Source organism: Phoxinus phoxinus (assembly GCF_949152265.1).
Source record: "Phoxinus phoxinus genome assembly, chromosome: 22".
In the NCBI taxonomy this organism is placed as follows: Eukaryota; Metazoa; Chordata; class Actinopteri; order Cypriniformes; family Leuciscidae; genus Phoxinus; species Phoxinus phoxinus.
Window position 1 is genome coordinate 25,853,148 of NC_136897.1, and position 18,792 is coordinate 25,871,939.

The 18,792-nt window shown below is 38.5% G+C and overlaps 1 protein-coding gene across 2 annotated transcripts in view; it reads left to right on the forward strand.

Annotated features, from left to right (window-relative positions):
* The window catches only part of camta1b (calmodulin binding transcription activator 1b), a 266,259-nt gene that overhangs the window by 4,917 nt on the left and 242,550 nt on the right, over window positions 1–18,792 (forward strand). For both annotated transcript variants that reach the window (XM_079597128.1, XM_079597130.1), the window contains exon 3: window positions 11,957–12,060. In XM_079597128.1, the coding sequence (XP_079453254.1) occupies window positions 11,957–12,060 (104 nt within the window). The remainder of the gene's footprint in view (window positions 1–11,956; window positions 12,061–18,792) is intronic.

Genomic DNA, 18,792 nt, shown 5'->3' on the forward strand with positions numbered 1-18,792 from the left:
CCAGTTCAGGCGGCCTCCTTCATGGACCCCATTTTAGCCTGATTCTTTTGCTTTGTTGAGCCAAGAAAAGCTTTGGGAGCCAACTGGGACAGAACCAGAATGTCGAAGTGAGCTAATTGGGAGGAATCCTGGTCTGCCGTTCCTCTCCTTCCCCCTCTCCTCTTCCCTAGCGTCCAGCATAGCCTTTTTTACTCCACCAGTGGAAATCCCCAGATGAGCCACTCCCACTTATTAAGGCGGCCACAATGCACATCATCAAGTCTCTTTAGAATATGTTTAGATGTGCAGCTTTTTTTACTTTTAGACCTCAACTCATACCAAGTATTTTGCCACGGCATGAATTAGCAGATTTTTTTTTTTCCGTGCTATTGCATATTGTCTTGGACAAGAGTCAATAGATAAGAAGCAGTTAGCCTCTATAGAGACCAAGGGAAATTCATCCCTTGACTTCAATGGAAGGATGACAGTGCGTTCATTTGCTTTCTTGTCGCAAACGCAGTATCCCATATCTTCAGTGTTTTATCAGCCAGGCTTTATTTTCAAAAAAACACCCTAGCAATTAAGAGAGAAGTTGCTGCCGTACAGATCTTTTAAATTGGCTAAGATAAAATTTAATTGAGATCCTGCAAATAATGAGAGGTTTTGTTCGTGTTGCAGAGATGTAAACAGTTGACTGAACTGCTCTACCAGGGAAGAGAGCAGAGAGAGACGCTGGCCTCCTGGGACACCCAGACACGAAAGTCAGGTTATCACAGAATCGGCCTCCTGTCTTGGAGGAGTTTGAACTCTTCGCTTGCTTGCATAACGTCTCTCGTTATCAAAACAGTTGGCGGTAATTGTGCCAAGCGCTAGCGTGTCGGGCGTCCGGCGATGCTTCACTTGGCACAGGCTTATGTCACTCTTCATAACAATCATGCCTTATCTGTGCGTGCCAGCGTACATTTGGTTTACTCGTCTCAGGGAGCAAGTCATGACTGAGCCAATGACGCATGGCTTCCTTTTAGGTCCAGCAGGTTTAAATGAAGCTGACCTTGTTGTTTTTGGAGACCTTTGAAAAAATCACACCTAAAGTGAAAGGATGTTTTTGTAGCAATCCTATCTCTCACTTTCAATGTGTTTTTGGCTTCGGTGCTCACACTGTGTAAATGGCTTTTGTGTGCCGTGCTGTTATTAACACACGAAATGAGGTTATCATGAGTCATCTAAAGTCTCAGACATTCAGTACATGATTCAAACAAGGATCTATTGAAGAGCATGGTGATGATAATATGCCTTATTTTGTTACTGTGATGAGAGAGAGAGAGAGAGAGAGAGAGAGAGAGAGAGAGAGAGAGAGAGAGAGAGAGAGAGAGAGAGAGAGAGAGAGAGAGAGAGAGAGAGAGAGAGAGAGAGAGAGAGAGAGAGAGAGGTAGGGCAGAAAACAGGACCAAATTGTTAGCCAGTACTCTAAAGTGCATTTTGTATGCATAGCTCAACTCTTTATCCATTTGTATTCATACACTCATTTGCATGATTGAGTCCATGTGTATTTGAGCATTCTCATATCCTCTGTCTTGTTTATGTCTCTGAATGCCTTTGGTAGTCAGTGTTGCATGGATTTGCATGTTGGTTTTATGCGTCCAGGTGTAAGACAATGGTTCAAGCTGGTGTTTGCCTATTTGTGTGCTGTTTATAGGACCTGCTTCTGTTTTATAATTCATGTCAGAAGCAGATGTTTTGTTATCACTTAATTTATCTTATGCCTCAGACTGTCTGTATACATATTTGTATTGTGTAGATTGCACAACAAATTTTAAACAAAGAAAAAAGTATTGTTGAAACCTATTTTATCCCTTTCTTGTGCACAGTTAATGCCTATATATATATATATATATATATATATATATATATATATATTAATATCAATATTATACTGATTAGGCTTTTGAAAGAAATATTAAATCAATATCAGTTAGTTCTATAAGGTTCCATGCAGCATTTATTCGACGAAATATATATTTAACGGCAGATTCACAAAACATTCTTGAAAATATAATTCAAAAGCATTGAATATATTGACAAAATATTAACTAGGAAATATTCAAATTCTTGACAAATATGATCTTATGTATCAGCGTTGAAATACTCAGTTTGTTGAAATTATTTGAGCAATCATTTCTTAAAACATTGTAAGAGTTAAAATCTAAAATATTTCTTTAGAAAATATGTGAGAACTTTTTTTTTCTAATTGACTTCCTATTGTTTTTCCTTAAGAATTGCAGTGCTAAGGGCTTCTTTAACCCTTGGACTTTTACCAGAGAAATGAATGAACAAACAAAAAATGACAAGTGTGAGTAAATGTTCAGTAACTTTCCAAACTCCATCAAAACACAGCTCCCACGCAAGGAGATGACAGTGACATTAATTTAGGTTTTAATGTGTAAAAACCACAGAGAGCTTTGCATTTTTATAATCTCCTCTCTATAAACAATCTTCATTAGCCAAATGGCAGAACGCTATCTGGCCAATGATCTATTGAATGGCGCAGATGTGGCCGCTGATGGTGATGAAGGCCCGGAGCCAGTGAAGGAGCTGTAGTATTAAGCAGAACAATAGAGCAATCACTGCTTTGATTGGTATTGATCTTAGAGCTGGAGGGATGAGTGAAATTGAAACTGACCAATTGGACCCAGATCCCATTTGAATCAGAAAAGGTGGTAAAACAGCGTGCCAAATGATGTCATGGCTCTGGCCGGACACAAGCTTCCTTTAATGGCTTTAGGACGGCACATTATTCTCTGTTAAGAGGAAATGTGAATCATTGTCAGGCCATTTCCCTGTGGGAAAAAAAATAGATTTATCATCCTCCCTTTCATTCTTTTATCCTCATCTTCCCTTCTTTATGTCCACTCTGTCACTATAGTTTTTATGATGAGGATCATGATCACACAATCATCCTGTCAAAATGCTTTATCTGAGCATGATTAGTTGTGATAAAGCCTCGCATAGAGTGTGGTCCAGAGTTGATCAGAATTCAGTCATCCTCATTTTTGGTGCTAGTGAGACACAAATCACAGAAAGAAAAAAAGTGAGGAAAAAAAGGTGTCCTATCATTGTGGCATTAAAGCAAGAGGACACTATCGATTTGAGATCTGTTTTTGTCAGCCCTCTTTATCCTATCCTAAAACAAGCTTTGCTCTTTTCTCTGAAGTCATGCTTGCTCAAGCTGCCATGACAGATACAGTAAAACAGCTCTTCAATGTCAAGCCTTTTAAAGATGAGCCGTTAAACCCCAGATTAGCACCAAGATTCACATGTTTTTCTGGCTCAAAGGGTTTTGAGGAGGAGGACCGGCGCTGGAGGTCACGGCAGCACTCCTTTTCGACTTTTCCTCAGATTTGTTGAAGAATCTCTCCACACCTCCTGCTTTAAAGTGTTCACACTGCAGACTCTCTCTGGACGAGGTCTGGCTCCGAGCTCCATGACCTTGAGTCGCTTTAGTAGATGCTAAATCAATTTGACTGACATCGTCCACCCCTTCAAGTCATAGCTAATTCAATAGAAATTTTATTACATCGAGAAAAAGATCTCGCCTCTCATACACACGGCAGAAGTTGGCGTTTCTTCTGCTGGTGGATTTATAAACTTGGTCTGAGGTTTATGTAGCCCAAAGCAGTCAAAGGCAGTTTTGAAGAATGCTTTTGGTGAGGGCTGGGTGACACACATTATAAGATTAAAGATCTTATAATGTTTATAAAGTCAGAAAGCCAATTTCATTCCCCTTTTTTTCCCCAGCGAGTTTGTTTTACACGCTCACAAATCCTTTTTGTATGAAGATTGTTATTTATATTTTTTTTTAAATTTAATAAACTTTTATATTTAATAAACAAATGTGTTTTAAATGTTCCATTTGTGTTAATTTAGTAAAAACAGTAAGTGGTTACTATGTTTAAATTATTATTTTTTAAACTGTAAATCTGTAAAAACTTTGTAACAATCCACTTGTTAAGTATATGTTAAGTCACTCGTCGTCTCTTGCAGGTCCAAACGCCAAAAACAAACAAACAAACAGTGTTAATATACACTCAGAATGTGATGTAATATTTCCATAAAATCATGATCTTCTCCTTTATCCCCATACCGAAATCCCAGATGGCAGAACAGTGATTCATCTTTTATAAATCGTTAAATTATTGGGGGTTTTTCGGTATGCCGTGAGCACTTAAACTGTAGTGTACACCGTAAGTTTTTAAAAGCTTAGCTTAAATGTTTAATATGAATAAATAGTGCTCATAAACAGCTACTGAGACAGTATTATTAAATAAAACAAGAGGCTTGAAACCGGAAACAATATTTTACACAACAAGCGACAATCTGTTTTACCCTTCCAGTCTTTTTCATGGAATAATTTAAACAAAAACACCTTTTTAATTATTTTGAAGGCAAATACAAAAATATTGAATATATCGATTGATTTAGATGTATAGGGTCGGTAAAATTCCCTCTCATGCAGTTGCTCATGCAGTGCAAATGCCCTCAGATAATAAAATCCATAATTAATCATCAACTTAATAATTAAATGATATGCATATGATCTCTTTGCGATCTGTGCATGTGTCCTTATTATTTCTTATGTTATGGTCTTTCTATTTGTGTTTTTCTTGACCAGACAGGGATAACGCGGTGGGTGTGACTCTCCAATGTCTGAATATTCACCTTTCGTTCCATGGAAATTAGCATATAGATAACTATACCAGTGATTTTCATGCAGTGCACAATTCCCTGGAGAGAGGCACGGAGGAGGCTTGTAGTATAGAGGTTGGAATGCCGGCTCGGTAAAAGACCATGTCAACCCGCTGCGTTCTCCTTTCGTATGCTGTCTTTCATATCAAAGCCTTTTCTACTTTGACTTGAAAGTCATAAGACCTCCCTCTTTCCTAGCCTGCCTTCAACTCATGTGGTTAATAAAGCAGTTGAGGGAAGACCACTTGAAAAGTTTACCAGCGCCATTGATGAATTAACATGCAGTCCCATCCTTCTCCCTGTCTACTTGGAACTACTGTGCAATGAGCCCTTATTTCTGTCACATTAATTTTGTTTGAAAAAAGAAGAAGAAAAAAGCTCAAATTTCCCTAGACACCCCTTAATATCTGTACTGGGAACTGTAAATGTAGCTTTTCCCAGCATTTTTCAGTCTTTATTATACAACATTTTATAATTAACTGACACCTCATCTCACTGGAGGATTTGAGTTTTTCTTTCCGATTTATTATATGTACGGCATTTTTTTTATAAGCTAAAAAAATGAATCAGTTGATGAGTAAAATCTATATTGTGCTGGTTTGCAATTTGCATTTTTTTTTTTTATTATCTAAAGTTTCATTTGAGATGCGAACGGGTATGAGATTTGATTTTCTGGAACATTTCTCACGAGACAGATTGCGGTCCTTGGTGAAACATCTCTGTAATATGACAGATGGGCCAAAATCGATCCATTAACAGAGGCGAAGCGAAAGTGACGTAATTGATCTCCGTAACATTTACTCCTTTAGGTTTTTGTTGACTTTGCAGACGTCCTCTATGCCCCTATATCTGTTGTACAGAAACATCTCTAGATTTACTTGACCTCCATTTGAGTCCATTCGAGGAAAACGTTTTTTCTTGAATCTGTACTTATATCAGGATAGTTTAATGCATTTCCTCCAAAGCCCACACTCTCCAAAATGGGATCAAAAAGTCACGGCAGACACTACAGCGACCCTTGTGCAGGCTTGTGTCTGCCGTATGATGAGGTAGAGAGAAAATCAAATCTGTAAATGTCACCCTCTCCTTATTCAGACAGGCTCCAAATTTGCCTTCTGAAGCAGATTTGCCGCTCTCAGAGCATTTGTCATTGCACCATTCTTAATTTGAAGAGTTTCTAAAGGAGCGTTGGAAAGCGTACACCCCGCCACGATCTGAGACAAAACCGCTTACGGCAGGTGAAATGGCGCTCCGTGGAAAATACAGTCTACAAATAAACAAATGCAAACAGAAAATGTCCGTCAGTGCTGACAATTTAATGGAAAAAGAGACGGCTTTCATTAAAAAGTGACATCGGGCTGATGAGGTGTGGAAAGTTTTTGTGTCCATTCTTGTCTTTTTACACTTTGCAGTGGCGAAGCTCCATCTGTTTCGAGCCCGGCCCATGTTCTTGCACACTATAGATGCTTACAGAGTCATTAAAGAACGCAGATATGCGGTAATCCTCAGAGGGAACATACAGGAGGATGGACCTTCTTTGTGCTTGCCTTGGGTGAACAGAAATGTGGCTCTGCGGATTTAGAAGTACAAGTACTCATTTTGCACAGCTAGCCTGTTTTGCCATTTAGATCCGTCCGCTCAATTAAAACGCATTAATTATGGATGTGTGCGAGAAATGTCAAAACATTTCAACAGACACCTTTGCAGATGATTGTTCATTATAAACCCTGTTTATCGGTTTACCTCTTCAGGATTGTATTGTACCAAAGGGATTAAAAACTGAGAGGCCCACGCACAGTGGTTGTGTTAATCAAAATATTCTCAATATTTTTAAAGTGAATGAAAAATAAAGACACTGCTCTATCAAGTGTTCTTGTGATATCAATGTCACTATAAAGACACATAAAAAGCATTGTGGTAATGAGTAAAAAATGTAGCTTTACAGAATTTACAATACATGAATAATTCATAGTGCAACCTCAGAAAGTAAATTTTGGCAAGTTTTTAACATTAAATTTTTTTCACAATATGCAACTTTCTATGAAAGGTTGAGTGTGTGCAGTGGTACCTACCAGGTTTGTTAGGAACTTTAAAACCTTTGTTCTTATTTTAATTTCTGATGACTTTTAATATGATTTTGGGTGTGTTCGCACTTGGCATGTTTGGTTGGATTAAAACAAACCCTTGTGCGATTGCTCTGTTAGCGCGGTTCATTTAAATAAGTGTGAACTCTGCCATCCGAACCCTAGTGCATACTAAACGCATGAAAAGATGGGTCTCGGCCCACTTTCAAGCGAACTCTGGTGCGGTTTGAGTGAAATATGAATGCAACTCGGACCAAAGACATGTAATCATAGTTGCGATTGTTGCCCATCACAGTTCAGTACAGGCATCAGAACCGCGTCTCCTCGCAGCACGTCTGTGTGTGTGTGTGTGACAGAGGGATTCCTGTTGACTCCTTTACACATTTTATAAGCTCTTCACGAGTTCTCAGCTGGTCAAAATACCATCATATAGGCTATGGACACACAACGAGCGCATTAAGCCCAGCCAGAACACAGCATTGTTTTTAAGTTCCGGCGCGAAGTATACGTAACAAAAGCCGACCAATCAGGTTGCGAACATATCCCTGTATGTCTTTGGATTCGGTATCTTCGTGGTTAAAATGCCAAAGTGACTGCTAAGCGGGCCAGGAATAAATGTTTATTTATTTTAGTCTGGAGTCTAGACTCTGGACCAAATGAACCAAGTGAACTGAACTACAAATGTGAACACACCGTTAATGTAAAAAAAAAAAAAAAAAAAAAAAAAAAAATGTAGTCCTGGCCCGCTTAGCGTTCACATTGGCATTTTAACACCGAACCTAAAGATACTGAACCTAAAAACATTTAGGGATATGTTCACAACCTGATTGGTCGGCTTTTGTTACGTATATTTCGCGATGAAACTTAAAAACAATGCTGTGTGCTGGGCTAAATGCGCTCGTTGTGTGTGCGTAGCCTATATGATGTCTTTCAGACTTCATGTTTTTTGTCTGTCTAAATATTGGAAATATTTTTCCAATTGGCCCTATGGTTTATCCATGGCCGATGCTTACCAACCGTTTATCACCGAATAGTAGGCAATGTTTCGGCTCATTTGTCATGTAAACACTCTCATTGAAAATAAAGCTGCTTTTCTGACACTGCCTTCAGGGCTTTTCTGTCACCATCAGTGTTGTTCTTATTGGGGTCACTTAAAGTCACATGTGGGATCTGTACAAACATGCTGCTTATTGACAGTATGAGATCCCACAGTGCCTTTGCGCAGAAGTCACATCCATCACTTATTTCAACATAGATCGTTCAGTATTCAGTGACCTCCAATGCCCCCCGTCGAAGAGTTCAGTCTATCTGTCACTTCCTTGACCGAACTCACGACTCCTGACATGGAGTTTCTGAAACATTTAAAAGAGCTCTTTATGGTGAGATGATAAAGAGTTAAGTTATGCCATACCTTTGTATCCTCAGTTTAGACGGGACTCTCTGATGCTTGACATTACTTTGAAGGGCAGGTTTGATAGGTGTTTTTCAAAGATTTCCTCACATCAAGAGTCGGACATCAGTTAGACAAGGGCCACATGCGGGTGCGACGCCTTGGCATTTGCGCTGAATGCTGATTGGTGTTCGTGTCGAACGTGAATGTGTTTTTGTATGTCAGTAGAATTTGAAACAGGAGCGATTCATCTTAATACATTCATAATTAATTATAGTGGGCGCGCATGCCTGTGTTCACCTATAATTGTGTACATGAGAAGGAGCAAATAGTCTACAGCGCTCTATTCTGTTCTATATTCCTCTACCACCTACAGCCACACGTTTATATCTGTGTGAGTATTAGCAGCGTGTGCGTAGCCTTGTTTTGTTTTTCATTTTCTTTGTTGTTAAGCTTTTTTCCCTCAGCTCTGCGTCTCATTGGCTACTCTTGGGAGACGGTCGTGAAAGAGAGAGAAAGGCAAACGCTTAAGGCAGTGCTTGGCAGACGGCGACTGACTCTGTGATTAAAATTTGCCTCTAAAGCCACAGTCGTCGGAGTCAGCATAATTTAAAAGCCCCTTACTTTGATGCAGAACAATGAGACTAAATTGCAGTCCTCAGAATCGCTCACTTGTTCTGCCAAAGCATGTACTGAGATAAATGGAGAGACGAGAAATGACAAATAGGAATAGGAAGGGATATATATTCTGGTCTTAATTACCCTGTAAATAAGTTGCTCAACGCCTCGTTCTTTTATAATTCATCCCGGTCGAGTTACTTGGAATGAAAGAGAGAAAAACTTTTCAAGAGAGCCGGCTCATTTATTCATTGTCTTACGCGAATGTACTGTGTGTTTTTCTTCTAAATCTTTGCTTTAGTTGGAGCATTACAGCCACAGATCTCCCAATTTAAAATGTGAAACGGTCATTAGATCCCAACGGAACTGTTGCCAAGAGAGAGACGGCGCTAAATAAAAAGGCAAATCACAAATGAGATCTTTTCAAACTCAATAGTTTTTCCTAGACACCAGTGAGATTGAATGGAGAGCAAATGGTGACTTTGATTAAGTCTCCCGCTTCTTCCAGTAATCTAATCACATCGTATATACCTCTACAGTCTTATTGTATACAACAGTTGCCTAATTTTATAATTTTAGGAAATTTAGGCAAAACATCTACATCAGTGGCATGCAGTGGTGTTCTGAAATGAGGAAGCAAAGTCCTCACAGTTGTTTTTTTTTTTTGTTTTTTTTTTTTGTAAATCAAATGTACAGTAAATTCATGTCCCAGTTACACTTAATGTTGTCACATTTCCCTGGTTAAATAAACATTACATTACATAAAGTAAGAAACTAAATACAATTATATTATACAAATCTATCCATATACAATTCTTATTTTTACATTTACAATCTTATTAATGTTCCATTTATTAAAACCAAGTATAAATCTCATCAAATTACAAAGCGATGATATCTAAGTGGGTGAGCTGTTTACTTACTTTTTAATTAGTCTTACCATTAACGACATCATTTTGTTCATTTAGACTGATTCGCGAACGCAGAAGACGCACCAAAAATTATATTTTCTCCTCGAATGTTTTGAGGAGGCACTGCCTTCCTTGCCTCATCGGAGGAAACGCCTCTGATCTACTCCAAATGTAAAAGTTAGAATTCGTGAAAATCACCTGAGCCAGAAAAAAAGCAATTCTTCTTGAATGTCACAGACTAAGGACGGAAGCATACTTTATCCAAGTACACAGTATGCAGATAGACAAATTCATACAATTCAGGTTAGCATGCTGTAAACATTATAAGATTCCCGTCATATTTGTCATTGGAGAAAAGTCACTGTAAATGCAGACGTTTGTGCTTTAGTGCCCCTTGTGGCAACTCAAAGAATGCAATACGCACTTGAATTGCAGTATGTGTTACATTTCGGAAAGCAACAAAGTACGAAATCATTCTGCATAATGTTTAAACTGAAAATAAGAATTATTTTGCTAAAAAATTATAATCACAATGATTGTTGTCATTTGAGAAATGTATTTTTTTACATTTCATCAGAATTATTGGACTTTCACCTATAAGCACACATCAAGAGAATGTCAACCCATACGGTTTATTTTACCACATCTAGTTTCCTGATTTATTATAGGCTATTTATCATATAGGCCTACTAGTAAAACAAGAAATTATTTTTTGTATGAAATTTCTAGTCCAAGGAATAATCCAAAAATTCCAACTTATTTTAATGTTTTTTATTAAAACAGCACCTGTGTTTGCCTGTGTTTTCAGGTCATCTGCACTTCTTCCACAGTGTAGAGAGAGAGCATGTGCACATGGTCGCCAGATTGCAAAGATTAAGTCAAGATTAAACATGTTTGTATTCACTTTAACAGATAAACTCTGATTGGGGGATTTCAGTTCTTGAAATCTGGCAACCGTAAGCATGAAAACTCGTAGCGGTAACAGTGATTTTGGTCGAGTTAAAAATTTTTAACTACATTTTAGTCTCGTCTTTTTTGTCAATGATATTGCATGTTGCCATTGTTTAATGACGTTGGTGTCGTCTCGTAATAGTCTCGTCTTAGTCATGGAACAAAAGGTTGTCAACGAACATTTTTCTTCATAGATTGCGTGAACGAAATTAACACTAGCTATACTTCCATATAGTTTGTGGTGAAAACACTTTGGGTGTGTTGATCTATGCGGGTCTGAGTTCATGCACAGGTAAAGCAAAACCAATGTGCATTGGTTCTGGTGTAAGACCGTGAACAGGGGAGTGATCTAACCCTCTTCATGCGTCTCTTTCCCTCTGGCTATCTGTTTGTCCTTAATGCCGGAGTGGGAGTGGTTGCTAAGCAGTGTCTCTATGGACACACGGGCTTCATCTCACTCAGATCTGCAGCGTCTCTTTCACTTCTCTCTCGTCTTTTACCGAGGACACACTCCACAAATCTCAGTCAGTCTCTCATTCTTCTTTTCTTTCAGTCTCTCTCACTTTTTTTATATTCATAAGCAGGCTCAGCACGCAATATGGAACTACCTTCTCCCACAGGGCTAAACATTGAGTTCCTTAAGAAGCCTGAGCCCTTGATGCAAACGGTTATCAATAACCTTGAAATGCTTTTGCTCTGTTGCCCAATTTTGTTGTTATGTATTTGAGCAGGCACTCTGGCATGATGAGAGAGAGAGAGAGAGAGAGAGAGAGAGAGAGAGAGAGAGAGAGAGAGAGAGAGAGAGAGAGAGAGAGAGAGAGAGAGAGAGAGAGAGAGAGGAGAGAGATGTAAAAAAAAAAAAAAAAAACTCAATGAAAACAAAATCACGACATTTCTGGATGAAAGCCTTTTGCACGCCTTGTGCTCCAAATATGTTCCCTTTCATTTCACAGTAACATCTTAAGTTTTTTTTCTTCTTCATTGCTTTCTGAGTGCTCCCCCTTTGAGGTCCCGTGCCTGTTTTATAGTTTTATATTTCTAAAAAGGTTGTCACGGCTATTTGCTAACGTAACACCTGGGCATGGAAGTTTCCTTAAAGGAGTCCCTTGAGCAATAGTGACATTGGATTCAAACAACTCAGTAATTTACAAAGAAATGATTGGATCTTTGTGTAAAAAAAGAACAGCTCCCAGTGTTTTAGACCCTGGAGAGCAGCACAGCTTTGTCTTAATAATCCTGCTCGCACTCCATATTAAGTCATCTTTTTGTGTTGTTCACAGATGAACATGGACATTTGAAAATCTACCTGCCCAAGAAGCTTCTGGAATGCCTTCCCAAATGCTCCTCCCTGCCCAAGGAGAGACATCGCTGGAACACCAACGAGGTAAAAAGCTTCCATCAGCAGTTTTGATGCTTTTTGCTTCACAGGAGTTTGGCGTTTGTTTGTCCAAATGTTATAATGTTCACATTTGAATGTATTTTTAATGGATGCTTATTTTATGCAGAATATATTGTTGGTTATTTTTTTTAACTTTCATTTGTAATTATACTTAAGCAGAGAACCAATCAGGGGTTGAGTTTTTAGATTTGACAACCTTATCAACATTGTAGTCTTTATTATATTATATTATATTATATTATATTATATTATATTATATTATATTATATTATATTGTTGCTGTCGGACGGAAACCTTGTCTCCAAAAAAGCTACTTAAAAAAAAAAAAAAAAAAAAAAAAAAACATTTTTCATCACCGCATTGTCAATATTGTGGATTTATATGTGGTCAGACACTTACATGTGTCATTATATTATTCAAATGTGACCAAAATCAAGATCAAATGGAGTTACTAGGTTTTTTGAGCAGTGAATTTTAAAGAATTTCTGACATACAGTATGTGCCTCATATTATGAAGTGCATCATATTATGTTTTCATCAACTTACAGGTTATAAAGTTTACTGTAGCTATGTGGGCGCTCAGTTTTTTTCTGTCCTTTGGCCAAAATCCCATGTTATTAATAATGAAGTGCTACGCAGAGGCTAAGACAGTATGAAATGCTACTCTTCTCTGCTCCTCAAATAAATAAAACATTAGATCCAATGGAGTTAGGAGGTTTAGTCAAAAGCTCTTTTTAATGCTTTTCATTGGTGAAATATCAAAACCGATAAAGGGTGACCAATAGTAATGATTTATCATATAAATAAATAAATAAAAATCCGCCAGACAGCGACGATATTATATTTTATTATATATGATAAATATAATCTGATAAATTCTCGTATAATATAATTTGTTTTGCAAAGATTTTGCCAATTGAATATTAGTTTTCCACATATATAAAAGATATGTTCCCACAGAATGTGCATTTTTGCTGACTGACACATTGAAATGTTTTGATTTCCTCTGTAAATCTGTGTCAGTTCAGTCTAACAGTTGGACTAAAGTGTATCTGCATTGCTTTGAACTTTGTCTTCCTGGCCCGAAGGCGTTCTGACATTCAGAGACAAACAAACACACTCAGCAGAGATTAGGTAGGCCTGTTTGGACCGATTCCACAGCACACATAAAGTCTGACACAACCTCCTACCGTCTCACTCTCTGCCAAAGTATAACACCACTTGAACATGCACCAGATCGGTTTTCATTTTTTTTTTAAAATTGGAGATCTGGTCTCAAGTGGGTAAGTTGACATATTGAAAGTTGTTACCTGATTTACTGTGGGCTCTGCCAAATTTAGAGATGAGATTTGTATTGAGCTGGTCTGAATATCTAAAGGAATACCATTACAAGATGTATAATGGTCTAAAATTCTTGTTAAAGGAATAGCTGACAAGTTTTTTCTTAACTGTCTTGTTACCTCAGGTTGATATAACATTGTTAATCTTTTTTTGCCCATAAGGATTTGAAGCCGGCTAAACCGTGGACTCACACTTAAGCTTTTTTTCAGCAGGTTGTCTGAGGATTACAAAAGTCAAACTTTTCTAGCCCTGCCTTAAATTCTTTAGCATGATGGAGATGACACATGCTGCTGTAGATGACTTGGGATGATGCATGGCATGACCTTTCAAAATATCTTAGATTCATTTGCATTTCAAAACCGCTATAACTTATGAGAGCGGAAACCGCTGATGTCTTGCACATATACGTTTATTTACGATAATAGTTGAAAGTGCAGTTTGATCTGGGGAATGCAGGTGTGTTTTCTTTGTTCCGTGCTTGACTGCGTTGTAGAAATGATGGTGCAGAGAGGTTGATACTTCTCTCTCTCCGTTTCATTTGTACGCCCTTCGTGTTGGGAAGCCAGCAGTGTGACTGTCCCTCTGTGCTTTCTGTCAAAGCCTCCGCACTCCCTTTCTCTCAACTCGCAAAGAGTTAGGCTATAAAGTTTCCCGACTGTTTTAACTGTTTGTTTCACCCTCCCCAGCTCCTCTTTTATAGTTCTTTTTTTAGAGTTGTGCCATTGTAGAGGAAGATAATCTGACCCCATGCTGATGCAAACTAACCAGCCGCAAAGAAAAGTCATGAGCGGTTTACTACGAGAACCTCAGTGATCGGTATTTGTCTCATATCAAAGAAACTATTACACGTGCATTTTTGGCCTTTTGACACTTTTTGGGTAGAAGGTAGAGAGGAAAAGAAGTTATGGGAGAAGAGACGGGATCAGTCACTGTCCAATAGAGAAAGAGCCGAACTGTGAGCAAAATCTGCACTTCTGAAAATTGCTTACAATTGAAGTCAACTTGAAATAAAAATTGACCTTATTCTTAATACAATTCCTTCTTTTATTATGAAACGGTGGTAACACTTTAGAATAAGTTTCAATTCTTAACAATGAAGATGCCATAAACTAACACATTAGTACTCATTATTATTTCAGTTTTGGTGATTTTATTACTTCATTTCATTTAATTTTGGTCAGTTCTAATATTTATATTTTAATTCAACTTTATTTAATTTAGTTTGAGTTTTTATTTATTTATTGATCTAGTTAATGTTATTTTTTATGTTACTTTTTTCATTGTTAATAATACATTGAATTTATGCAACACTATTTTATTTATATTTCTTAATACATGCTATGAAAGGTTATTTTTCATTAAAGTTAGACATGGCATTAACTAAAGTATTGATCTTTATTTTGAAGTGTTACCTGAACAGTTCAATTTATTTTATTTTTTCAATATTTTTTTTTTAATTTGAATATCGAAACGATCCAATCAATTCCTGATGGATAAACTCACATTTTCTTCAGTTTTTCTCAGAAATGCACCACATTACTGACATAAAATAGGTTATGAATGTTATTTCATGTTCGCTTTAACCCCTCATTATTTGTCAGGGGATGGAAAACAGCAACGATGCTCGGTTCTATCCTCCATGATTACCTGTCCCTCAAGAGCCGCCGTTTGTGGTGAACATGCACTCAGGAAATATTGGCTCCAGGAGCATTAGCCAAATCTGTCATATTCGTGACGGTAGCAACTCGCTCCCAATTTTGCATCCTCACAGGATGAGGAACTTGTTACTGTCAGTAGCGCTATTGCTTTCACTGTTCCTGTCGTCGTCCAAGCTAAACATATCTGACTGTTTAAACAAACACAGACCACCAGATAAAGCACAGATCGGAGATTAGAAAAAATAGTGAAGGACAGACAATGTGGACGGGCAAAGAAAGATGGAAGGTGGAGATGTCTCTCCCTGCAGATGGAGACATTGTGTGGCCGTTGCTGAAGCGGAGCTACTTTTGGAGGCTGTTAGGAGCAGAAAGTCTCCCTAGTGACACACACCGCTCTTAATGAGAACGAGTTCCTAAACAGCACCGGCTTCTTCCTCCTTCAGCTCCAGTCTCAGACTGAATGCCATGTTCCCAACGCCCAGCGGTGAGGTATAATGAGGCCTCTAGCAGGGCCGAATGAGACATCAGGTCATACAAACAAGCACACCTCATGTCCGAGCCTGTGTTTCTCTGCATGCATTGGATATATCACGTACATATGTCATAATTTCTCAGATTGGGAGCTGGAAAGAGGGTCTAAATTTATATAGTGTTTGTCAGTCACTCCATATAACCTCTCCCTTTTCCTTATGGGAAATGACCCTTATTGAAAGTAATGACACGGACGTCTGTTCAGTTGAAAAATTCTTGTACGTAGCAGAATGACCACATTAAAGAACGAAACCGACAGTATGTTGGAAAGGAGGGAAAAACATCAAAACGTAATGGTGTTGTAATGAACACTGGGGGACGGCAAAAAGTCAATTCCTGTCTTTATCTCTTTTTCTCGTGCTCCGTCTCTCAGCGTCAGTTGCTTTACACCCCCTGCTGTTAATTTTAAATACCTAGAAAAAATGTGTGTGTGTGTGTGTTTGATAGCTCTCCTATACTTTACCGCACTCCTCTGGGAGTCCTGGAGTGTATCTAGAAAAGCGTTGTCACCGAACAAGAGAATATTGTGCCTAAAAACCATCTGGCGATGGAAATACTGAATAGACAGACGAACGCCTCCACAACGTTGCACAGGACTGTCCTTGATCTGAACAAACCCAAAGTTCACATTACCAGTTGAATGTCACAAGAAGACTCGTCGTTGCATTCTGAAGCACGCTTTGCTAAATGACTTTGTCTGAAAGCAATTTATATGAATTCTCATGGCTAAATATGCAGCTAATACAGCGTGGGTATTACTTATTGACAAAGTGTCCTTCAGCCTGCCCCCCCCCCCCCTTGTCAAGCATATCGCAATCGCTCCAAAAAGAAAAGACAGAGAATGAGAGATGTGCATGGGGTTTTGTCATTGTTTGACCAATCTAAGCTCTTTGTTAGACCTTCTTCCACCTTCAGGGAAACAATTCCCCAGGATAAAGGAGGGCGTGGAAAATCACAATGCGTGTGTACCGAATCTTAGGGGTAAACACCGAGGATGGGTACGGAGCTTACATGCTGATCTGGTAAGCTGAAGATTGAATTGTATTACCTTGACTCAATGACAAAATCCCTATGTTTTGTAGACTTTGCAAATGCTGAAGCCCGTGGGTTTGCTCTATAATGTAGATCGCTGGGATCCCTTTTTGAGCCAGAGGAATGGCTTTGATATCGCCAAAAGATTCATAAGTCGCTCCCTAGCAGCAGGGATGAAAAGCCTGTCAAGGTGAACAATACTCTCTTTTTTTGAACACTTAAACATCTCGAGTAGCCTTGGCCGTTGGCTGTAGCGAATGCGCCTTTACACACTTACAGAGAGATGCTGTGTCTGTGGCATTCCACCGTAATCTGCTCCAGATGACAAACTGTGCATCTAAAAGTTTTAAGCGTCACAGAAAGTGCTGCTGCTTGCGAGTCCTTGTCCTGTTGAGTTCCCCTCCTGTTTTTTTGTGACTGTGTGTCCTCTTGATCTAGATATTGGCATCACGGATCCAGCTTTACCTCTGTGATAAGTGCCAGAAAAGTGGTTCCCCTGCCTTAATCTCAGCTGGCACTACCCCTCTCCTCTGGGTCCCTTTTCTTTTCCGGACTGTCTAAGTTTCTCCACACATAATCAAAGGAAGCAGATGCTACTAGTCAACCCTTACCCTACAGGGAATGCTGGGAAATTTAGTTTGTGTTTGTAGAAGCACAACTTTGGCTTCTGTGGAGTGGAAGGGTCTCTTGTCGCACAAACAAGATAGGTTTACCGCTTACAACAAATAGTGTAGTTTCAGCCAGCACCACATCTGTTGTATTTTTGACCTTTTTGTACTTGTTCAGACTGGGAAAGGACTAACTTAGGATCTACATCTTGGATTTTATACTTCATGATTGTTTTTCATAATCTCAAGAGCGTTCACACTCAGTATGTTCACATACACAGTTATAAAAGAGCTACTGTATGGTGGGAATTTTGTGTAGTTGAGCTACAATCTCCATCTGTCTGTATGCTATTCATTATTAAATATTCAGCTAAAGATCATATTCACAACAAGTCTTATAGATTCTGACCAGCACATACAGTATTGTTCTTGAGTTTAGGGTTGGTAAGACTTTTAAAATATTTTTGAAATAAGTATCTTATGCTCACCAAGGCTGGATGTATTTGATAAAAAAATACAGCAAACGGTATTGTGAATTATTATTTCAAAATAAAAACAATTGTTTTCTATTTAATTTATTCCTGTGATGTAAAGCTTAATTTTCAGCATCATTACTCCAGTCTTCAGTTTCATGTGATGCTTCAGAAATCATTCTTGAAATCTGTCTGTCTGTCTGTCTGTCTGTCTGTCTGTCTGTCTGTCTGTCTGTCTGTCTGTCTGTCTATCTATCTATCTATCTATCTATCTATCTATCTATCTATCTATCTATCTATCTATCTATCTATCTATCTATCTATCTATCTATCTATCTATCTATCTATCTATCTATCTATCTATCTATCTATCTATCTATCTATCTATCTATCTATCTATCTATCTATCTATCCTCATTAAAATGGCTGTGTTGTCATTGCAAACAGTCATCAGTTTGAGTGCCCTGTGTTTTTGTTTAGACTGTGAGTAAGTCTGAATGATTATGACACATCTGCACAAACAGACTTTGCCATTATTTCTCTCCTGGTCCAAGTGTTACTCTGACATGTGGATGCTCTGTTGGCGTAATCAGGCTTGTTAAAAAGAATCCACCGGATCCCCTCCGGAGTGGGTTTAGCCATGTCCCGCTATCCCGGGGATTACAGCTTCCTTGAAAGGATTAGCACAATGCTGATTAGTTTGATTTCATTCTTCAAGCCAGAAAAAAGCCAGTCCTCTTGATGTTTATGAGATTTATTTTAATACATTTCCTCTTGTGGAAACAAATTATGCAGACTTTTTTTCTTTTTCTTTTTGGAACTGTCAATATAGGCAGAAGCTTGCGTTCTCTCACTCTCGTTCTTGCTTGCTCTTCGTTCTGTTTCGAGAGTTTTTCCCAACCGAGTTGAAGAGCAAAGCTCCCTGATTAGTAGAAATGAAGAGGCAAAAAACAACAACATTTATTTCCTCTTTGCGTCTGGGACGGGGAACGCGTCGCCCCCTGTCGTGGTAATTAAAGATGACTCCGTGCAGGCAAATGTTTGAGGAAATGGAGGCTGAGCCGCTGAGGAGGC